The 25,606-nt window shown below is 35.9% G+C and overlaps 1 protein-coding gene across 2 annotated transcripts; it reads right to left on the reverse strand.

The window, feature by feature from the left end:
- Positions 1–1,618: 1,618 nt before the first annotated feature.
- Positions 1,619–25,606, reverse strand: LOC146004756 (uncharacterized). Of its 2 annotated transcripts, none has more exons than XM_083143731.1 (7): positions 25,471–25,606; positions 18,285–18,560; positions 14,310–14,737; positions 11,604–11,685; positions 9,330–9,478; positions 6,131–6,339; positions 1,619–2,998 (listed from the first exon to the last, which is right to left on the reverse strand). In XM_083143731.1, the coding sequence occupies exons 2-7, from the start codon at positions 18,517–18,519 to the stop codon at positions 1,783–1,785; spliced, it is 2,319 nt and encodes a 772-aa protein (XP_082999857.1). In that variant the 5' UTR covers positions 18,520–18,560; positions 25,471–25,606; the 3' UTR covers positions 1,619–1,782. The 2 variants fall into 2 exon arrangements, with proteins under 2 accessions (XP_082999857.1, XP_082999859.1); XM_083143733.1 differs by lacking the exon at positions 25,471–25,606 and adding an exon at positions 24,320–24,402.

Genomic DNA, 25,606 nt, shown 5'->3' on the forward strand with positions numbered 1-25,606 from the left:
ATCCTGCTGAACATACTTTTTCATGCAGTTCACAGACGTTTTACAGACTTGGCAAAACAAGATCAATCCATCAGTCGAAAAAGCATCACTGAATTCTTTCACGAAATTAATCAAGTTTAGTTTTTTAATAGTCAATGATGTCCCTCTATCCCTTTGAGACATTCTACAACACAACATACGCACATGTTCGCAGTTGAATGAAAGGAAGGGATGGGGTTATTGATGCTGCTTGCTTTGACTTGAGTAGACGATTGATCCTTTACAACAGAAGCCACAAATTTGGAAATCATGTCCTTCCAGAAAGAAGTTTTGGGGTGCCAGAAATGTAATTGAAATATGAAGTGGATTTTTACAATACGGAGTTAGAAAATATTGGCTATTGCAATTTTTTAAATGCAATGCAAAGTTTAGTTTGAAAATCTGGTAAATAGGCATTATACATGCAAATAGGCAAAATAAACTTTCTTGTACAAAACCATAATACCCTGACATGAACTTATATTAAGTCATTTTTATATCTGTAACAATAAAATATAGGTATTTTTGCCTAACTTCCAGGCTCTAGTCATACGCATTGTAACATCCATGATACACACTGGATCGCCTACTGCAGAAACTATTATTATTATTATTATTTTTAAAAAAACTAAGATAACATGAAGTCTAGTAACTGGTGTTTAAGCCAGTGATTCCCAAAGTGTGCGTCGCAGCACCCGGCGCTGCAAAATGTTCCAATATTTTCATTGAAATTCAATGTGTTGATTTAGTACTTTTTACACATAAAATGTTTCTGAATTTAAAATGTATGTTCATTTTTTTAACTTAAGGGAAGCAACCCAACCTAACCACAGTAACTGAGCCTACATTCTGACTTGGGCACCGTGCACAAATCTTGAAACACTGAAAGTGCCATGAAACGAAAAATTTTGGGAACCACTGGATTAAGCCATTATTTTATAATATTCCATTCAAAAGATCATCTGCAACAAGTTGGAGTGGAATTAAGAAGAAAGCAAAACAAATTTAAATTTAAAACTAAATGTAGAAAATGCATGTGTTCTTTAAATGCCATGTGTCCTTGATATATTATGAGAGAAAATCACAACGTTGTGATTTGTCTTCCCAATTTTCAGCTTGAGATCAATTGGGGATGGGAGAACAGAATATGTGGTAGAACAGTTTAAACATGGTTACAATAGATTAAAAGTATAAAAACATGTTGTGATCATGTTTCTCAAGTGGTGAACAGGACCTTGTAGCCAAAATAACTTGGGGTTACATTTTGCCTCAGACCACATACTAACAAATGACCTGCTAGAACCAAACTACAAAAAAGGGATGATTGAATGGTTGAGAAAAATCACAGATAAAAGCCCCAAAACCGAAGCTGGGAAAAACGTGATTTTTAAAAAAAGTTATCTAGAGTGGACATTAAGAGTTAAAATTGAAATACAGCCCTTGAAATGAACACCTATCACAAGTGCACTTCACCAGATTGATGTTAGTATGAGAACCTATACTTCGTTAACAGAAAGAATTCATCTGGATTTGCAATCAATATTGTACATATATTTTGAACTCTTTCCAGGATTTCCAAGTGATCATTGTAAGGTACATATTTATAAATTTATTAATCAAAATCTGTACAAAATAACATTCTTTAGGACTAAAAATCAAAACCTAGATAAATAGAATGTAGCAACGAATCACAACCAAACTGATTCACATTACATTATTATCTTCATTAATAATGATGATTAAAATATATCAAAGATTGTTATTTTATGACACTAATTGAGACTGTTGAGAATCTACAACGATTTGTTGCTGAAATGCTGAATGAGCAATATCTGGAGGTTTATTATCGTTACTATCCGCTGGAATTGTTATTCCACCAGAATCTACATCTCCCTCCATAAAATCTAATTTTGGTTGCTGAATGGCTAGAAAGCAATGTTCCTCCTCTTCATCTTCGGTGTCGTCTTTTGTCGGAATCTGGATGGTTATTGTTTGCGTAGAACCATCAGGCGACGTTGCACTCCCCGTAAGTGGAACCGAGCTTAACGCATTCCCGTCATGAGAAAATGCATTGAGGCACCTGTATATTAACTGCGCTGCCGCTACATTGCCTGGAAACAACTCGACATCGTTCGAATTATCCATTCCTTCGTCTTCGGATTTACGAGTTATCAGACCGTTCTTGTGATCGCTCATGTGAATATAATGCGACTCCTCGCTGACTGTTTTGAACGGACACTGATCACAGGCAAACACTCCCTCCAAACCGGGGTGCTTGTTCTTGAGATGATTCTTGTACGAGTTGCTTTGGATCGACGCGTAACTGCAGTGAGGACACCGGTACGGACGAGTTCCGGTGTGGCGCATTTTATGACGACGCATGGAATTATGGTCACCGGTCTTGAAAGGACACTGGTCACACTGGTAAGGTTTTTCCCCCGTGTGTTGTCGCTGATGCAACTGCAGCATTGCTTTCCTTGCAGATGCATGTCCACAGATATTACACACGTACGGCCGTAATTTGCTATGGACCGCCTGAATATGTTTTCTGAGACACTTAGAATCTGCGTATTGCTTGAAGCAAAGGCTACATTCTTTTGTCGTGTACCACTTTTTCACATCACCGCTACGGCGATCTAAATGTACCACCCTGTGATTTCTTAACTGGGATAATTGTTTAAAGCCCTTTCCACACACGTCACACGTATACCCCCTTGCTTCGCTGTGAATTTTCTGGTGATTTTCGAGTTTAGCCAAAGTGACAGTTTTGTATGTGTTACACATATGGCACACCAAGAGATCAACATCAATTTCATGGTCCCTCCATAGATGCATTGCACACTGACACCATCGTTCGAAATGCTGTTTACATTCACAGCATGAGAAACCTCTACTCGATGGATCCATATCATGGCACTTCATATGATGCTTCAGCGATTCATCCTTGCTAAATTTGTACAAGCATGCCTTGTGGGAACATCTGCAGATGGAAAGAAAAAAATTATAACAACACCTTCACCGAAAAGTAAAGCAAAACAAGAAAAGAACAGGCATAATTCTATGAAAGTTGGTGACAATGGTTCTTTATTAATATGCAATGTTAATTGGTAAAGGCACATATTTTTGGTAAATAAAAAAAGCAAAATTTCGGTACAAAAACTGAGTCAATTTCAGGTTCAAAAGCGGTAAATAAAATAAAATATCGGTGTTATAGCAGTGAAAAATTGGATGAAAAGTAGTATATAAAAAGACATTTTGGTTTCAAACTTGTGAATATAATCCTAAATTTGATTTAAAAGCTACACTTATTCCACTGAATTAACATTTCACTTCTAATAGCACATTTTTGTAGTTATCAGAGTATTAAGTTTATTTCTGTGTAAAGGAGTCCATTTTTGCTTCTCCAATATTAACGGCAGAATTGATCAATTTTCAAGGAATTGCATAACTCTCAGGATAATTCAGACCTCAGAAGGTGTCGCGCCGGTGAATAAACCCTAAATTTCGTGTTTAAGAGTTAGTTTCGCTCTTTGCAGTTCATTGCGCATTATTTCGTGACAAAACATGGTCACAAAATGCATCTCACACCTTTCAAAAACATGAAAAATTAACACTACAATGTGTTTTTCACATTTCGTTTTTTCATCAAAAACGAAATATGCATGCCCCTATTAATTGGACATTATCCATTGTTAAGTTACTCCTTATACTTATTCTAACACTATTGCGAGAGAGCACCTCTTCTCTCGTCTTCAGGTGAATAATTTATTTTTGCCTGTGCTGGGGATCAGACCTTCCTACATGTATATTGTAGGCCCAATCCCCATCACACGGAGGATAAAAATGTTCATCTGAAGACGAGAGAAGAGATGTTCTCTCGAAACATAGTGTTACAATCCAAGTTAGTGCAAATCAATAACAGTGAAAAATGTTGAGCACATTTTGTATTCAGCATACAGTAGGACTGATGTGAAAAGAGCAAAGAGTCTTATAAATAATATTGGCAGTTTAAATAAAATGTTTAATGCTGACTTAGAAACACTATGGTAGAACTAGCAATTCTAGGGAATTCATAGAGAAATACGGTTTAGAAGAGATACTTTCCAAGCTGTTTTTCGTCAAGCAGGTAAAAACTCGAATCAACTTTTCTCATGGATCAAAATTAGTTATTGTTTGAATCATTGTTTTAAGTCCACTTTATGCACAGATAGGCTAATTGGGACTGAACTTACAGTTTAAAGTGGGATCCAAACCACCATGCAATGTACCCCCACCGGTACAGAACCCGAGACCCCATGTTTACAAGGCAACAACGTTACCTCTACAGCATCGGGGAAGCCCCAAAATTAGTTAATCCTTGCTTTCATTAGAAGCACTAGACAAAGGATAATGCATGCTACAGGAAGAGGCAAAAGGTAAATTTCAACTATTCTATAGTTTAACAGGTAAAATTCTGAAAATTTCCTTTCGAGGATGGTGGCAGTGGCCACTGAAATTAATCAAGAAAGAATTAACAGCTTTGCGGATAAAAGTGAGTACTAGTTTCTCCATATTTAACTTTAGCCTTCTACAATGACCAAATGTAGAGAGCTGAGCTGAGTATCAGAGCATCTCAGGTCCACATAATTCCACATGATACTTCCTTGTGTCTAAATATTCTGGACAGTATACAAAATGCCTATTTTTCATTAATTTTACACCAGTATCATATAAAGAAAGATGGATGTTGTAATTAGCAGCTATTCTAATCAGTGGAAACTGAATTTTATGTTTATCAGGGAGTAAGGTGAAGAAACTTTAAATGTGGGAAACTTTAAAACATTTTGCTATATTGAGACCATGAAGATTGAATGTATAATGCAGAAAAATTTTAAATCTGAGTACCACTGTAACCGCTTTCCCCATATGTGAACTTGTGAATATTTTAGAATAAAAACTTGGTAGACTGATATGGTATTTTTGTCTGATTTTTTGAATTGTTGTTTTATATCCATTTTATGCACATAGGCTAATCAAGATTGGACCTACAGTTTAAAATGGGATCCGTAATATTGTGCAATGTGGACCCTTGATTACAAGAAGACGATTCATATAGTAGAGCTCATTTGCAATACCTATACACAAATAACAAAGTTTATAAATATTCTGAGTTACTTTAAATTGCTACAGCAGTCAATTATTGGTATCTGCAGGAATCTGCATGATTATTAGTATTGGTTCAAAATGGAACCAGTATAGAATTAATAAAATAATTTCTAGAACAAGATATAATTATAGAGAGACCCCAAACAAAAGAACCTTCGGCCAGAAGCTTTCAGACAGCTTCCCCTCCATGCTCAAGTACGATGCATAGGACACACAGTTCTTCGCAAGTTCTTTTGCTTGTTGTCCGACTATATCTCTCGCCTCAAATGTTGACATATACTATACTTTGCAGGCATTCCGACTAAATCTCATTGGTTTGGAAATCTTATACATTTTTCGTATACATTCATGTTCAGTGAGCACTGTATATAATTAGTGTTTTTTATCTCATTTCTCTTTTTTTTGGGTTTATTCATCAAGTGTAAAGTGATTTTATATTATGTGTGAGACATGTGTGCATGTGTGGGAGTAAAAAACTGCTGAGCCTCCTGCAGACGTTAAGAACTGAAACACACACCCACACGTAAAATTCGGGAACATCCCAAGAGCTGAGCCATCTCTCTGCTTGGGAATTGCCGAGCAAGTCTTCATGTAAAGAACCGTGACACAAGCGGGCGATTTCAAGTGCACTATAGATGCACATTCTACAGCTGAATTTGGAGTACTTCATGTTCATTGTGTAGTTCATAGTGTATTTATATTGTAGACATTAAATATCTGTATATATCGTCTTTGTGTGTGTGTTTCTTAACAAAACACCATGCAGGAACAGATGAATTTCAGATAATTCGGATCAGGGTGGAGTTATCCATTGTAGTGCATGGCTTTCTGGAAACTGACACTCAACAATCTAAAGAGTCCTTAAGTATAGCCTAACCTAACCTCGTATACCCATCAACTTACTTTAAGTTTGACAAATTTTCCAACAACCTAGTTACACAATCTAAATTATTTCTAATATTCTTACTTGTACTTCTTCTCAAGAATGTTTCCTCTTGTACGTTTCTTTTTACCGACAAGCCAATATTCCTCATTCTCTTGTTTGGACATATGATCACTTTTTTCATCACTTTCTGTCAGTGTAGCACTTTCTTCTTCTGTCTGATCATACACAGCTGTCTTTTCCTTCTCTTTCTCATTGTTAGCTGCATTCTCATAAACAACAAATAAATGGTCCTGAAAATTAGATAAATTTTTAATATATGCAAGTTCAAAAGTTTTAAAATACATCTTTTTTGACAAATATACAAAGGTGGATTTAGGGAGTGCACCCAGGCACCTCTCTTGTGTATGCCATTACCAAAAATTTTGTCACATAAAATATAGCCCTCTCATAACATTATACAGATTGGAATGCCAACTGGCCAAATAAACACAGTGGAACCTCAATTTTACATTTTTCAGGGGACATTGGTGAAAAAAATTCAAATGAAGGAAATTTTATAACATTCTGCTACATTTGGACCATAAAGATTGAATGTATAATGCGGGAAAATGTAAAATCGGTGTTTCAGTGTAATTACAGCACACGTGAATGTGGAGAATGTGTGCATTACAACAGCATCATCATTTAAGAACAAAGCTTGCTACAGTTTCATAAAAGCTCGACTATTCAGAATAATAATTTTTCTTTTAATTTTCCATAAAGTAATTGCTTAACAGTGATAAACTGAATAAACACAATACATCATTTACACTCTAGGTTTTGTAAAAACTACTCTCACATGAATAAACTTGTAGTATGACTTTATAATAAATGAGTGCACACTTCAAAGGTCAAAGGTTGCAACTCAGTGCTATCGATAGTAGTGATGATTCGTTAAAGGGGATGTGGAAAAAAATTTAAAAACACAATTCAAATATTGTATCTAAATATATCTGTTTGGCGGTAACGTGGAGATTGGTAATTTACTCTGGTAAGCTTACTTTTCATTTTTCCGTGCCAAAAGGCCCGCCTGCGCATGTGAACAAACGCCGTTCCACAGAAGCAGACAACAACTTGAGAACCAACACCTACAGTGCCAAAACCCCGATGCCTGGCAAAAGGAGGAAGCACTACACACACACCAGGACAGCAGAAAGTGAAAGGACCATGTCAACTAGTGGCGCCACGAGCACAAGCGGAAGAAGAAGAAACCATGTTGCCCGCAGCAAGACAGTACATACCTGACAAGGCCACCAGACGGGTGGCAAAATCGATTGCGAGGAAAAATTGGCGTGGAAAAATGAAAAGTAAGCTTCTCAGAGTAAATTACAATTGAAATATTTATTTGACCACCGAGGATCTTATCAAGTGATAGCTTGAACAAGTGACTACAGAAAATAATTTTACTGCTTTTTTTTAGTTAAACACGATATAAAACAAATAAACAGCACAATAAAAGACACTTGAAACATCTGCCCAAGAGTCACCATCAGGGCTGATCGAGACGGAGAAAAAGGAGCTGCAGAAATTTCAATATTGCTACTTGCTGCCTCGGTGGTTAAGATGTCATTGCAATTCTCCAGTGTTGGCAAGTTAATTTGTTTTGTGTTCTGTTTAATTAAAAATGTTGCTCGCATAAGGCGTAAGAAGATTGTTATTGTCACAATTGTATTATCCTTGAAACTTTCCTACATCCGCCAGTGCAAATATACACCCACAATTATATGAGGCACATTCAGAAATGATTTACAATAGCGGTGTTGTACCAATACTGTGGGCACCCCCGCTTGTAGGGAGATGGACTAATACTAGTACAACATGCATAAGCTAGATGGCAGGTGTAACCAGAGTGTGTACCGAAAATACAAATCCTTTCTCTTGTCAAGTGGGGAAACATGTGATCAAGATGGAACTATCGTGGAACTGCATGTGTGTTGTGGAAGAAAGGCAACAAAACTGCAGAAATTCATAGATGTTTAACTGTGGTATGTGGTCAGGACAGTTCTGCACAGAAGACCTTGTACAACTGGGTCAAAGGGTTTGCCAGCGGCATGGAAGCTGCACACAAGATTGTGAGTACTGGTCGTCCATCAACATCACAAATTCTCAGGAACATTGAAATCATGTCTGAATTGATTATGGCTGAGAGGCACCTAAACTTTGATGAATTGGAGTATGAGACAGGCATCGGCAACCCAGCACACCATGATGACTTGCACATGAGAAAGGTGTGCGCCAGTGGATTCCATGAAACTTGACGCAAGCTCAGGACAAAAGAGTGGAAGACTGCCATCTTCTACTGGATATGCATAAAGAAGATCCAGATTTCCTTGAGCAGCTGGTGATCGAGTCATGGTGTCACTACCACACACCAAAGAAATGCCAATCCATGCAATGGAAAGACCCAAGAAGTTTCGTATTCTCCATCTCCAGGCAGCTGTCCATGAGTAGTGACATAGTACCCCCAAAGAATGGTTCTGTGACACCATTATTATTATTGAGAGATACCGTGTGTATTGAAACATGTTGCATAATAAATAAGGTACAAAAAATACTAGGGGTGTGCAGGATCCAGACTTCGGGAAATGACTTCCCGACTTTTTGGGATCCCAAGCAGTCAGGAAATACTGAATGGTCATTTAGAAAAAAGTTGTTAATTCTTGACATATTCTGCATTGTAAGTGTCTGGAACTATTGAAAATTGTTAGTTTTTATTCCAGAAATGCAAAAACAATCACTTAAGGTGAAAATGATGTGTAGAATTAGAGATTTCCAGTTTCAGGAAATTTTGAACATTTCCCATCCATGTCGGAAAATTGCAAACTTTTCCTGTCCCGAATATCGGGTTTTAAAAATTTTCCCATCCTGCACACCCCTAAAAATACTATTGTAAATTATTTCCGAATGCCCCTCGCATAAACAAAAACAAAAAAAGAGGAAAAGTAACTTATAAGGACAAATCATGTGAATTGTACAGTTGCATCTCATCAGGACACCTGATCCAGTGTCCTTTGGGTGGTTTGAACAATCAGAACAGAAACCCACATATATTTCGCTCCCGCCATATTGCAGAGAACATGGAACAGTTACAACTGAAAGTTTTCAAGAGTCATACGAGTTCATACAGAGAGTGGTAACACGAAATCTAGTAAGTAGATGACGACCTTATCAATACAAGTGCTGATTGATGCTCTTGCTACAACAAATAATCCTAACAAACATGATATCTTATTGTATTTACCTTCATCATATGATTCTTGCATTCCTCTAAACTTGTGAAGCTCTGGGTACACTGGCCACATAAATATATATGCTTTTCTGATGCTGCTGACTGGGAAGTGTTTAAAGAATTTAATTTAATTTCAGATAACGGTGGCTCACTTGTTTTATCTGTAAGTATAGAGTAAATTTGCTATCAAAATAAAATGCAAACACTATTGTACATACAAACATACAATTGTACATACAATACCTTCCAGGATGGTGTTCATTATGCAAGATGCTGTTTCCCATGTGGGTATAATTTTAATCTATTCCTGAGCCTAGTCCAAAATTGAAAAACATTGTAAAAAATATTGCAACGCCATCAATGTTGGAAATGTTAATATATAAGTTATAGAAAATACAGTACATACAATACAGTTATAGAAAATACAGTACATACAATACAGTTATAAAAATATATACATTACAGTCACTGGCGATGCATGACATTTTTATGTAATCATCGCAAGACTTGCTAAACGTCAGGGTCAATATTTTAAGTGGGGTGGGGATTCCTACATTGATAAAAATGGTAACAGTGTTTGTACGACGTGTGAAGTAGAGATGGCTAAATCTACTTTTTTCCTATGGAGTATATGATCGTAAAATAAGGAAGACAAAACTTTCTTAAGAAATTATACCGGAAAAATTGTTAAACCTCTCTCTCCGAAATCCGGGTAGTAAAATTTCGGAATAGAGATTTTAAATTTTCCGATCTTGATATTTTTGGCCATCCCTGGTGTGAAAGTAAGATATGTTAGGGAAAAGGTTGTGTTTGAGTAAGTATGTCTGTCACGTCGAGAACAAAAATACTGCCTAAAATATTCAGTACTATTGTTATTATAATTTAGGGATGGGCTGATATAAAATTTTGGCTGATACAAAGAAATTACCGATACCGATAACCAATATTCTACTGATCCAATATAAAATTAGAAATGGTTCTTGAAGAACCTGAAAGGTTCATTGACCTCCTTAATGAATGTTTGTTTCAAGGTGACTGCAGTGAAAGAGAAGTTGCTTATTTAGAAATTTACTTTTTTAGAAAGTAGGGCATGGAGATTATCCATAAATATTACAACCAAATGGCAGAATTTTACACTAAATTATCAGATATTTATCGATATATCGGATCAGTAAAATAATTGTAATTTTACCGATATGCCTATATCGGCCGATACTGATAGAGTACCGATTAATCGGTTCCATCCCTATTATAATTAGACAATACAGCAGATATATTTATAATCATGGCACATGCGCAGTTAAAATTTAATCTTTATGTAAACTTTATAATAATAATTCAGTGTTACTTATGAAAAATATACTTCATAAAATAACTTAAAAATATTGAAGCCCCGTCCTCCTACCATTTGAACATTTAAAGTGTCAGCAATATCTTAGCTTTACTAATCATCAAAGATGTGTTTAGGAATTTTTAGCCATCAAGAACATTTTCAAAATTGGATGTTCAAAGAAATTAAACAGAAAAAAGAAGCAAATACAAAAAAATTGAGAAGGGAGCATTGGTCCCCATTAATCTGAGTATTGTTGTTGGTTTGGCTGATACCGGTGGTATCAGTATCAAAAAGTATTGGATCGAATTAAATAACTGATATTATGTTCCACCACATAATCACCCCAGATTTTATGCAATTTTTTTTATTTGCAAAATGTAGAGTGCAACCATTACATGATTTTTCAAAAACTGCACCGGTAATAACAGTACTTAAAAATCATTTATTACTAAACTGTCCTTGGTACATGATTAGGATGCACGGAATACTTGTGAATTGTGTATGTTGAAACTGAATGGTCGAAATCAATGCATATAATGTAGCACATTTTTTCTGTCTAAAAAAAAAGATCAACATATTAGTTGTTACTGATTTGTGTATTGTGGTCAAAATATTACATTTGTTACTAGTGTTGCAAAGTATGGGAATTACAAAATTTCTTCTGTGTCTGCATGTGAAGATTCTCTGCCGATGCAACTGTTATGTGACTAAATATGGTACTTTTGCAGTCTGAACTGTCACATGACACTTTTGCGGAGTTTAATATCTTGGATATTACACAAAATGCATAATTTTCAGTGATATACATAGTTGCAATGGAAAATGTATGTATTGAAATTTATAAATTATTCTGAACTACTCTAAATTGTTATAATTTTCACGTATCACTATCAGCAGTTGTATCGGTTCAACCCTAATACCGACTAGTACTTCCACAGCCCCAACCTACGTACCTTCCTGCTGAGTATTACTTATTTCAGCAGTTTCAAAACTTTGCTCTTTGTCTTCATCTAAATTCAGAGATTCTGCAACAACCTGTAAACAAAGAATAAACGTCACTTAGAACATACAGAAGTAGGGATGGGCCGATATGAAATTCTATCTGATACCGATAAAGTATGAATATAAAATTTACCGATACCGATAACAGATATTCTACCGATCCAATATAAAATTAGAAATCATCATTGAAGAACCAGGAGGGTTCATTGACCTCTTTAATAAATATGTGTTTCAAGGTGACTGCAGTGAAAAAGAAGTTCCATAATTAGACATACTTTTTTAGAAAGTAGGGCATGGAGATTATCCATAAAATTTACAATGAAATGGCAGAATTTTGCACTAATTTATCAGATATTTATCGATATAGTAAAATAATTGGTAATTTTACCGATAAACCAATATGCCTATATCGGCCGATACGGATAGACAGAGGCACATATTTTTGGTAAATAAAAAAGCAAAATTTTGGTACAAAAATGGAGTCAATTTTGAGTTCAAAAGCGGTAAATAAAATAAAATTTCGCTGTTATAGCGGTATATAAAATGACATTTTGGTTTTAAAATTGTGAATATAATCCTAAATTTGATTTAAAAACTGCACTTACTACACAAAATAAACATATCCCTTCTAATAACACATTTATGTCATTACCAGAAGATTAAGTTTATTCCTGTATAAAGGGGTCCATTTCTGCTTCTAAATGTTTACAGCAGAATTAATCAATTTTCCGTGATTTGCATACCTCACAGGATAATTCTGATGTCAGAAAGAGTCATGTCGGTAAATAGACTCTAAATTTCATGTTTAAGTGTCTATTTCACATTTTGCAGTTCATTTCGCATTTTCTCGTGACAAAACAGGGTAGGAAAATGCACCTCACACCTTTCAGAAATATGAAAAATTAACATTACAATGTGTAATTTCAGATTTCATGTTCGTCAAAAAGGAAATATGCATGCCTCTACCGATAGAGTACAGATTAATTGGTCCCATCCTTATACAGAAGAAATATTGATTGTAATTAAAATTGTGGGTGCTTCAGCACTTAGGATATAGGCTGTAAAGGGGCACTCTACACATATAAGGACAAAACACATGTGGGCAGTATTCAGAACGTGATGAGAGAGACTTAGGATGAAGACTGATATAACAGACAATAGAGAAAGGCAACAGATGTAATAAATACTGTGCAACCTGCCATTAATTTTTGTTGATTGGCTCCATGTTATGCAGGGAAAGTTAACTGAATCCACATATAAATGTTACAGGTATGCAAGAATTTAAATTTTCACAATTGCGATAACACCAAAAAAATGTATATTGTTGCCCAAAAGTTGAAGTAGATTTTACAACGTAAATATAGTATTTCTAGTGTTTCTTGTAGATTATAAGATAAGCCTGCTGTAATTTCAGGGTAGAGTAGAATATATCCTATGTCCAAGGTTGCATTAGGATCATTCCGTGTCAAATCAAACAATAAAAAAACAACTTTTGAATCTTTAGGATTCCGATTTTTAAAATTTTTTGTTTATTCATTGTATCTATCAAGAGGACAAAAACTGCCAAATTTCAGATTTTCTGGGCTCTTAGTTTGAGTTATAAACTTTCAAAAATGCAAAAATTTCTAAATTTGACGACAATTTGAAATGTTTAAACAGCTGTAGATCAAAAACTATTTGACCTAAAGAGCTCAAATTGGTGACATTCTCTTCTGCTTTTAATGAATTTTATTTTGAACTGCAACATGGCTGTGCTGTTTGAAATTTGTAATTTTTGAAAAACCCTAAAGAAAGTTTTTTTAAAAAAAATCTCAAAAAAACAGCCCCTTTAATTTTTTTAAAAAAATATATGTTTTAAAGACATCAATTGACTATTTATTTGCAAAATTTCATAATGGGACAGCAATGGGTTCGTATGGATATTAATTTTTTTTGTATTGCAATGTGTGTCAAATTTGCTAAATTTTATGACTTCTATGTTAAAACCATAACTATAAGCCGAGTATTTGTACTGTATTTATCAACTCTTTCACGTCAGGAAAAAACACGACACTGGCAAAACAATTAACGGAACCACATGTGACCAGAAGTATGTTAAATAACAGAGATGTGTAGTGTATGTGGAGACTGCAGAAATGAAATTTGGTACACCTGTTTAAATTAAATGTAAACCTGTAGTATATTTTTAATAACAATGGTGTCTGTCTTCATGTGAATGTTCTGATGTTAATTTTTGTTCATTATTATCTTATGTCTTTGTATTTTGTGTTGATTATCATAGTGCAAAACTGTGTTCAGGAATTTCCTAAATCAAGAATATGTGGGGCGTTAACCCCCACACCCCCTATATGGTGCTATGCACAGGGGAGCACTTTACCTTTTTACAGCTTTGTTGCCAGTCAAGCTTTCATTTCCACAAAAATAATCATATTTTATGCTCACACTTGCTTAAAAAATTAATTTGATTCTCATATTCCACATAGAATAGAAATTTTCACCTGGTTTTAGAATAGGGGTAGAAAATCCAAGGTAGCATGGTAGCAAGGTGGCATAACAAAAATATGTATCCCAAGTTATGGATTAAGCAAATAAGATTTTAAAAAGGCAAACAATATCATCCCTGTAAATAAAATACCGTAAGAGAATTAGAAACTTACCTCACAGTGGCAACTCTTGAAGTGTTTTAGAAGATCTGATTTAGATGGTGCATTGAACGGACACATCCTGCACCTATATGTTGTCACTACATCTACAAAGTCATCTATATTGTGGAACACTATCTCGTTGTCAAGAGACGCACCACTGGATTCCTGCGAGCCCGTAACGTTCAATATGCCGTCGCTCAAAGTCTGCTCCGTCGTACCAATTGCACCTAAGTCAAGATTTGCATTTGTTCGGTTGTTCGAAAGAAATTGCTGCGCAGATAGATCGATGTTCGGTATCGTGTCTGCAGGAACCAAGTTCCCATCAGTGTTTGTGCCGCCCATTATGGTGACCTCCGGCAGCTGACCAACCACCTGACCCTCTGATGTGAGTATAGCATCACCATTTTCTCCTTGGAGTTGATTCAAGTAGATCTGATTGCCTGGAAATGTCACAAATACAAATATTAATGAATGAATGATAAGTATACATGCACAAACATCCCAGTTTTGTCTCCTGGTCCATAAACCAGATGGTTTACCCTGGATCAGTTATCGCCACTGAGTGGTTTGTCATTTGCAATAAATGAATGAATTAATTAAAATAAGGGTTGTTAAAGGTCCAGGAATTTTAAATAGATTCTAATTCAGGAGAGAAAATCCGCAAGTGTAAGTGGATTCTGGATTGTAAAGAACCTTTTCACCTGTGAAGTATTTCAATTCATTCCAGGAACCTTCTTTTCCGAATCAATTTAAATACGGTCCAAGTTCTGTATTGAAATGAAACAATACGCAACTTGAACCAAATATAAATTGTGCGAGAAAAAAGAGGAGAGGGGGGGGGGGGGGAAAGAGGAAAAGGAGAAAGAAAAGTGGAAGAAGAAGGAGGTAGGCCTCCCTCTTTTTCTACTCTCTCCCTCTCCTCTCCTATTCACTTTCTTCCCCTCTTTTTCTTTTTTTTGCCCCACTTCTTTCCATTCTTTCTTTCCTCCCCTGTCTCTCTTCTCAATCGAAAGGGAAGGGTTGAGAGAGAGAGAGAGAGAGAGAGAGAGAGAAAGAGAAACAGAGGGAGAAAGAGAAAGAGAGAGAAAGAGAGCAAGAGAAAGAGCAAGTGAGGAAGAGAGAGAGAGAAAGAGAGAGTGAGAAAGAGATACAGAGAGAGAGTGAGAAAGAGAAATAGAGAGAGAGAGAGAAAGAGAGAGAGAGTAAGAGAGAGAGTGAGAAAGAGAAAGAGTGTGAGAAAGAGAGAGAGAGAGAGAAAAGAGAGTGAGAAAGAGAAAGAGAGAGCGAGAGAGAGTGAGTGAGAAAGAGAAACAGATGGAGAAAGAGAGAGTGAGAAAGAGAGCGAGAGAGAGTGAGAAAGAGAGAGTGAGAAAGAGAGAGTGAGAAAGAGAAAGATAGAGAGCTAGTGACAAAGAGAGAGAGTGAGAAAGAGAAAGATAGAGAGCTAGTGAGAAAGAGAGAGAGAGTGAGAGAGTGAGAAAGAGAAAGATAGAGAGCTAGTGAGAAAGAGAGAGAGAAAGAGAAACAGAGAGAGAGTGAGAAAGAGAGAGAGTGAGTGAGAAAGAGAAACAGAGAGAGTGTGAGAGAGAGAGTGAGAAAGAAACCGAGAGAGACAGTGAGAAAGAGAAAGAGTGAGTGAGAAAGAGAGATAGTGAGAAAGAGAGAGAGAGAGAGAGAGAGAGAGAAAGAGAGATAGATAGAAAGAGAGAGAAAGAAACCGAGAGAGAGAGAGAGAGTGAGAAAGAGAGAGAGACAGTGAGAAAGAGAAACAGAGAGAGAAAAAGAGAGTGAGAAAGGGAGGGAGAGAAAGAAAGCGAGAACCCTCCCCACCTGTTCTGGTCCTGTTGCGGAACCCAATAAAACCCATTAGTATTTATGGGTTCTTGGAACTTTAACAGCCCTGATGTAAAATTTCGGGGTGTATCGGCACATACGTGCATTTTACACCTTTCAAAGTGTACGAGGAAAATCCTCCTATCTAAAACCCTTACCTAAAAGTTAATAACAGTGGGGTAAAGAACAATCTGCGAAAGGTTAAGAGTGTAAGGTTGTAGAGGGATCTGCACAGGATGTACACAACACATTAAAAAGGTTAAGGGCATGGGTAGAAAAAAATCAGGTGCCAGCTTTTTTTCTTGGCAAAAATAGTCTAAAAAAGCCACAAATCTAACTAATACAAAGCTTCACATTTTGAAATTAAATTTATTAATTAATACAAGATTGGATTAAAAGTAATTAATTATTGCACCAGACTGGCATTTCTAAGGAAGGCTCAACTGGTAACAGAATGAAAAACCTCTAACATATCACTGCAACTTAAAATTTGGCTAACAGCAGTCAAAAAATTTATAATGCATGTTTATTTTTCTGAATGGAGTGATTTTACAATACCGGAAACTTCCCCAATTTCGTTCATATTTTGCATACTCAATAATTTAGGGCCCCTAATCACGAGTCTGCAGTTAAAATTTGGCGTTCACGTGTAGAACTTGCAAAATAAGCAGGTCCATGATCACAACCGACACCCTCGATTTCTCAAGAAAACCAATGTTTATCGCAAGATTTTGTGTTTCCAATACTTAAAAAATGAAATATATATTCCTCATTTTACTACGACCCCAAATTTTAACTATGTTAGCCTAACCCAACCTGCCTAACCGTGCATGGTTCGAGGGGTGTAAGGCTAATTGCGACCAGGGACCGTCAAAGAATGTGTTTCGTAGCACTTGAGCACCAAATTTTTACCGCAGAATCTTGGTCAATTGCTCTAAATTAGCGAGTATGCGAAATATAAATGAATACCCTCATATTATTAATATTTACCCAACCTAAACTTAGTGAAAAATGCCTTTTTTAAAAACAAAACTTCACTTGTCAGAAAACATGGTTCCCAATTGCTTTTGTTTATCGAGAATCATAGTCGTAATTGATATTTATTTTACAACTTCTTCACGTTATTTTACAATTTCTACACATGAGCACCAAATCTTAACTCCAGATACGTCATCAGGACTCCATAATTAGTGAATATTCGAATTATTAAAGAAATTATGGCATTTTCTGGTATTGTAAAATCATACCTTCTGAATTAACATACTCCTGTGCCAAAGTGAATATTGGACTTTATTTCACAAGTTCGCAAATTTCACTTTTTAGCCTGCAAAAAAAAAAAAAAAAGAACAGGAAAAACACTTTTATGTGCAGTCAAATCCCCACGTCTTCTTGGTTATGCCCTACGTGCATCATTGTTATACTTGTGACCAATGGCACGCTAGGAAAGAAAAGCCACATGTATCAGTCATAATGACCAACATGGCGTGATCAGTGTGGAAGAGAATGTGTTAATGATACACATGATATAGAAAATGTACAAACATAAAAAATACATATTGTACCAGTTATTTTTAAAAAAAGGCAATTGAAATTTCAATAAGCAAACTCAAAATATTTAAAAAAGTATTCAGTGTATTCAGTGCTAAAAAAATATTTGAAAAATAAACATGTTAGAACCATAAACATCTACTACATAAATCTCGATATGAATTAAGAATTCAGAGAATGTCTCCAATTGCGTTAATTTTTGGTATAGTAACTAAATTTGGCCTTCTAATCACGAATCTGTTGTTAAAATGCTGGGGTCGCGTGAAAAAATTGGACACTTACATCCATATATGTTGCCACGAACAATGCACGGGTAGCCCCACAAACCATTCACGGATAGCCTCATGAACCATTTCTGGTAAGGTTAGGTTAGGCCAGCTTAGTTAAAATTTTGTTCGTAAAACAATCTGATACAGCTTTTAAAAAAATAATAATTCTGAACTTACATCGGCTTCTTTTCCTATTTCCAGACGTGACCCCCGCATTTTAACAACAGATTCGTGATTAAAAGGGCAAATTTAGTTAGTATACCAAAAAGAAAGAAATTGGAGACAATCTCTATGTTCTTAATTCGCTCCTAAATTTCATGTACAGAAAGAAACTCACGGGTAAATTCAAACTTCGGAATGCAAGAAATGGAATCACCCTCGGTACATGCGATTTGGTTATCTTCCAACAACAGGATGGGAATCATCCCAAAGTCCTCCTTGTTAGCAGTTATGCATAGTTCGGTGGAAGGTTGCTGCTGATGAATCAGAACGTGGGTTCCATTGGGCAGTTTATAGGTGTACACTTGGTTATCTTCATTACCAAAAGGTATCTTTGGCTCTGTTTCCGTCATTATGCTATGTACTTTACAGCATTTTCTCCACTGTCCAGCCCCTGTGAAGAAAGAGGACATGTGGTTAAATTCAACATCCAAAAAAGTGCCAAAAATATGTTTACATGGTTTATAACTACCCAAGTAGGGTTTTCATTTTTAATCACCAGCATGTGGTGGCATTCGGGGTCAGACAAATGATTGATTATGATTCCTTATCACACAGATATACAGGAGTAGAAAAAAACTTATAATAATTAAGGCACCAGCCTGATACAGTCCAAGAAAGACGTGAATCCAACTAACATAAAGGTAGACATTTTAAAAATCTTAAAACATTTACTTTATTAATAAATACAAGATTGGATTAAAAGTAACCAATTCTTCCGCCGGAATGGCCTTCCTAGAGAAGGCTCTACGGGTAACAGCATGAATAACTTAACTATACTACACATTCTAATATATCATATTGCTGTAAAAAATAATGCCATACTTATTATTCTGATATAATGATTCACATGATACACACAAAAAAAAATTTAAAAACAAAACATACTGAACTAGTTATTTTAAAGAAAAGGTAATGGAAACTTCCATAAGTGAACTCGAAATATTTTTAAAATACATAATTTTTTAGGGTAACAGTTCCATATATCGGAAACACATTTCTTCCTTTTTACAGAAGAAACTACTTATGGAAATGAGTTTCTGCAAGCTTTCCAACGTTCGTCGAGGTATTTTCTTTCATCGTGGAATCTATTTGACTGAGAAATCATGTATTTTTCAAGAGAAATAACTAGAGGCACATATTTTTGGTAAATAAAGAAGCAAAATTTCGGTACAAAAACTGAGTCAATTTCGGGTTCAAAAGCGGTAAATAATATAAAATATCGGTGTTATAGCGGTGAAAAAATGGATGAAAAGTGGTATATAAAAAGACATATTGGTTTTAAAATTGTGAATATAATCCTAAATTTGATTTAAAAACTACATTTATTGCACAGAATTAACATTTCACTTCTAGTAGCACATTTATGTAGTTATCAGAGTATTAAGTTTATTTCTGTGTAAAGGAGTCCATTTTTGCTTCTCCAATATTAACAACAGAATTAATCAATTTTCCGGGAATTGCATAACTCTCAGGATAATTCAGACCTCAGAAGGTGTCGCATCGGTGAATAAACCCTTAATTTCGTGTTTAAGAGTTAATTTCGCATTTTGCAGTTCATTTCGCATTATTTCGTGACAAAATATAGACACAAAATGCATCTCACACCTTTCAAAAACATGAAAAATTTACACTACAATGTGTTTTTTCAAATTTCGTTTTTTCGTCAAAAACGAAATATGCATGCCCCTAGAAATAACTCACCAATGCACAATTGAAAATTACTTTCGCTACGTGAACTGCATCCTGCGTACGTTTGATGACGTAAGCCCCTGCCAGTGTTTCCAACCACGCTGTTGTTTTGCAAGATGACAATTTTAACTTTGTTTGCCTAACCTAACTGAACCTTGCCGTGCATGGTTCGTGGGGCTATCCATGCTTGGTTTGTGGGGCTACGCATGATGACAATTATAACTATGTTTGCTTTGCCGAACCGAACCGAACCTTGCCGTTCATGGGGCTATTCATGAATGGTTGGTGGGGATTTTTTGGTTGAGAAGGTTGGAAACACTGCATACCCACTGATGATCTACCACGCTAGTCAAGCTGTCTTGCCATATTGTGTGTTTCACAAGCGAAAATAGGAAGAACAATAATTACTCGTAATGTGAAAAACTGAAATTTATTTTCGTGAAAAAAGCCAAATAACACCTTGAAGAATTCTTTGCAATGCAGAAAAGGTAAGTAAGAATGGTCAAAATGACAAAATAAACGCGTGAGAGTTGTTGGGACCACATCAAAGTAGTAATCCCTGTATTTTTGTATCCCTGCAAATATTTAACATTATTATTACTATTATTATAGCTACAATCATGATATTACGATACATGTGTAAGTTCAAAGTATTTAAAAGAACATATGAATGCATTTGTGTAGTAGTTATTCCTGTATTACATAATAACCGGTATATTTAAAGTTAAATATTTTCTTTGTAAACTGTAGATACCCACCAATTCAAATATATGCAATTTATATGGTATCTGACATGGAGGAAACCTAGGGTGACCAGACATACTCTTTTTAAGAGTATTATACTCTTTTAGAGGTTCATATACTCTATACTCTTTTCAATTTTCAAAAATCCCCAAATATACTCTTTTCCTAGCTATTTAATTTCATTAATTATTTTACGCGTAAAAATGCCTTAAAATCCACAGAACGGAAAACGTCAAGATGTCAACAAACTGAAGTATTTACTTCTTGACTCAAGAATTTCCTATGAACAATTTCAAGTGTCATTTTCATATTCCATCAACTAGCAAAACATATTTCAAATTGATTGGAATTTAATGATAATGATTAGGGCTGAGCCGATACCACTTTGAACCGATACCGATGCCGATACTCTTACCGATTCCCACCGATACCGATACTTGAAAATTGCAATAATTAAAATTTGTTCAAAATATTGATCAATATTGGTGTGTAAATATTCTCCTCCAATTACATCCATCTACATACCAGGAAATTTGCTTTAGAATATTCAAGAATTGCAGCAGAATATTAAAATAGATATTATGTAGTCACAAATAGTTTTTTTGTGCAAAATTAGTGTAAAATAAAAAGGAAGTTTTAATTTTGCATAATCTCCAGGATAGTTACTGTCAAGAAGTCGCGAAGGGTTTTTGCGGACCCCGTGAAAGAGCAAAATGCATGCGCACCTTCAACCTATAGACTATATACTCTTTTTGGTAGACAAATATCTGGTCACACTAGGAAACCATCCCCTCAGTTCGGATAATTTACAAATAAGCAACCCTCTGTCATAGAATTCCCAAGACTCAAACTAATTCTGGAACAGAAACTATTAAAGAATTCAACTGCCAAAATATGTAAATCTATTTGTGGATTTTTCTATCACTTCTGAAACCTTATCTGATGAACATATTTAATTTATTCCTGAGAAATTGTTGGTTTATAACTAGCTTACATGGAAAATTTCCATTGTCTGCCTGAGCTTCAAACAGAGATGATCACGAGTTACTTTCTCGATTATATTTCTGCAGAAATTTTAATTTTCTTTTCCCACTGCAAGTTTTTAACATGTTGCAAGATTGACACATAATATTTGAAAAAAATACAAAGAAAAATTAAAGCAAAAATCTCTTCAAGATTACGATTTCCCCATTGATCTTCCCTATCCTATTGTAAGACACAGGAACTATAGGAGAGAGTTTACAACTCGGTACCAGTTTCATAGATCGGAGACACATTAAAATCTGATATTTTGTGTTTTGCATGGTTCATACTTACCAATTGTGTATTGCGGAACATAGTTCAAGGTGCCATTACGCTTTTTACACAAAAAAAACACAATTTTTCACAGAGAGTAATTTCTTTGACTCATTTTTTCGCTTCCATAACACAGAATATGGCGGGCAAATCTTGACTATGGTAGTGGGCATGCAGTGTTTCCAACATCAATCACCGAAAAATACATACTATCGTGTTCGTCACTTGTGCAAATTGTACATTATGCATGGCGGTAAAAATTTACTATCCTTCGGACACCTCTAATTTTTTCGTTTCGTCAATTTTTGACATTCGTACTTACGTATCTGCTTCGCGGAACATTCCTGAAGGTGTAGAACATCTAGAAATTGCAAAATAAGCAAAAATAAGGCGTTAGTTTTCGGAATGGAAACTGTAGATTTTCGCGATTTTTTTTGTTTCACAACCAAATATATATATATTCCTGATACTACCACGCACCAAATTTTAACTATGTTTGCCTAACCTAACCACGTGCCAATGGTTCGTGGGGCTAGCGTCAATGGTTCGTGGGGCTAGCGCCAATGGTTCGTGGGGCTAGCGTCAATGGTTCGTGGGACTAGCGCCAATGGTTCGTGGGACTAGCGCCAATGGTTCGTGGGGCTAGCGTCAATGGTTCGTGGGGCTAGCACCAATGGTTCGTGGGGCTAGCACCAATGGTTCGTGGGGCTAGCGCCAATGGTTCGTGGGGCTAGCGTCAATGGTTCGTGGGGCTAGCGTCAATGGTTCGTGGGTCTAGCGCCAATGGTTCGTGGGGCTAGCGCCAATGGTTCGTGGGGCTAGTGCCAATGGTTTGTGGGGCTAGCGTCAATGGTTCGCAATTATTTCCAATTTCTAGATCCTGATACTAACACAACACCAAATTTTAACTATGTTTCCTAACCTAACAGAACTAACCTATCCACGCGCCAATGGTTCGTGGGGCTAGCTATTCTCCGTCGGAGAATTAATTTTCAACAAACAACATGAATTTCAGCTATGAAACATTCCCACATCACACAAAACACCTTCCCGATGTTCGACAATGCTACAGGAACTTATTATGGTAAGTAGTTTCTTCTGTAAAAATAAATATTAAAATTTCGGTAACCACCAAACGTCTCTAATTCCCTTATTTTCGTATTTTTCACATTGATACTTACATATTCTGCATTCGTAAGGATTCTTCTATTTCGCGTTTCATTTTTTGCAGGCAAATAATCTCAATTTTCGAAATATGGAGTATTTTTAGTTTCTTCGCTTTTGCTTGCGTTACACGCGATATGGCGGAGAAATCTTGACTAGCGTAGTCCATGATCAGTGGTTATGCAGTGTTGCGACCTTCTTCATAGCAAAAAAATATCTAGGTACTAGTATGGAGAATACGTAAGTATGAATGTGGAAAATACGAAAATAAGGGAATTAGAGACGTTTGGTGGTTACTGAAATTTTAATGATATGGATAACAACATAGGCCTTTAGCCTAAAAATAAACTTCAGTCTGCTGACGTCAGAACGCAAGGTAGCAAGAGTGTTGTGCGATAAGTGATTGAAATAAAACAAAGCAACTGAAACCATTGGCGCATGGATAGGTTAGTAGGGCCACGCAAAGGTTTCAATAGTGAAAAAGATAGCCCCACGAACCATTGGCGCGTGGATAGGTTAGTAGGGCCACGCAAAGGTTTCAATAGTTAAAAATTAGTTTCGAAAAAAATATTTGTAGCCCCACACACAATTCTCGGATAGCCCCACGAACCATTGGCGCTAGCCCCACGAACGATTCACGGATAGCCCCACGAACCATTCACGGATAGCCCCACGAACCATTCATAAATAGCCCCACAAACCATTCACGGATAGCCCCACGAACCATTCACGGATAGCCCCACGAACCATACATAAATAGCCCACGAACCATTCATAAATAGCCTTAGAGATACTGGGCGAAAGGGGGGGTTATAGCCCCCATCAACCTCACATTGAGCACACCACTGATCCTGTGCACGTCATGTTGTCGGAAGTTCGTAATCAGAAATAATGAACAGTAACTCACGTTTATTTACGTTCTAGAACTGTTACACAGTTACAAAACTGCGTATTTGGAAACACTGACCGGTTGTTACGTCATGAAACGCTCGCAAATATTTGGTTCACGTAGTAGACGGACATAAAGGGAACAGCTTTCATGCATTGGAGTGACATTAATGTCTAAAATTACATGATTTACCGGCAAAAAAATTTCAACGAGGTGAAAACAAACTTCCAAGACCTTCCTAAAGTATAAATAAACCCATTTCGGTAAGTACTTTCTCCTGTAAAATTGAAGAAATACGTTTTGGGGATACGAAAATTTTACCAAATAAATAAATGTGTCCGAAGGATAGTAAACTAGTACCATATTACCTTACGCAAGCATGAGTGCTTCCCATGGACAATGTATTTTCCGTTGACAAGCGACTGCACATATCGTAGACTAGTGGGAATTAATGTAGAATTAAATCTGAACCTTAGTAGAATGCATTTAGGAACTTTATTTTCATGCTAAGAGAACCAAACCTGGCCTGCCTAATCTAACTACGAAAGCATATATTGAACAAAATCTTAAGCAACCGCTAAAACTCTGCAGTATGTGTTAACATAATTAAATCGAAATCGAACCATGTTAAAATTGCATTCATAGCATGATGAAATGCAATAAAACAAAAGTAACTTGGGCCTAATTTGATAATCTGACTCTATATTTAAAAATAAATGTACAGATCATTCTGTAGAGCTTCAACATGTTAATAATCTAAAACTTTACTTCCTATTCAAGAGAATCAAATCAAACAGAACACCAGCAATGAAAGCATATCTTCCATCATGCAGGTGGTGTAAGAAAAAGTTGAATTTGAAGTAGTATAGCTTCCCCATCACTGTCAGCTAAGGTGATCGACTAAATGTGACTTGTTTATCTGGCTATTATTTTCTAATTTTGTAACAGTGTTGTATTATGTAAGAAATACACTTTATGATGATGATTATTATTTGTTCATTCTAAGTTCGTTCTTCAAAATATATTCAAATTGTTTATGCCTTGCACGTGAACTAATTCTGTGCAAGGGAAATAATTTCACTTAATTACGGTAGTCATTACTGGGTTTTGCTTTTGATTTTAGCTTCCACCTTTTTTTCTACTCATGCTAGGAAGAATTTGGGTTTGATAATGAACCTATTGTAGCATGTGAAACATTCACGAGGGCTATGTACATTTATTACAGTCGAAAAGAGAGAATACGTTGAAATTATTTTTATGACCTTCAAGTGTCATAATTCTCAAAAGTAAGACGCAGTTCTTTATACACATGCTGAAGTGCAATTTATTTGCGTTAATACGAAAAGGAACAATTTTCACCCCCTTTTGAGGTAACGTAAATGCTACAGGCTGGGGCACTGCTAAATTGCAGCACGTTTCAAGCGAAACCTGTGACAAAATACACCCTGGTTCGAGATTTTGAGCTCGTCTCGTTACCAGTGGAAGCCTAAATATATAAAACTACCGGATTCGTACTTACACTAGATGTCAATATTGTATATTACAAAACATTTCAACGCTGAATGTCCTCAGCTCAAATGATGTGCAAATTACAATTCTCTCTGCATCAAATATATAATACGCCTAGCCATCTTGGATGATTTACGTGACGTCAG

This window comes from Lepisma saccharinum, chromosome 22, assembly GCF_977018435.1.
Source record: "Lepisma saccharinum chromosome 22, izLepSacc3.1, whole genome shotgun sequence".
Taxonomy (NCBI): Eukaryota; Metazoa; Arthropoda; class Insecta; order Zygentoma; family Lepismatidae; genus Lepisma; species Lepisma saccharinum.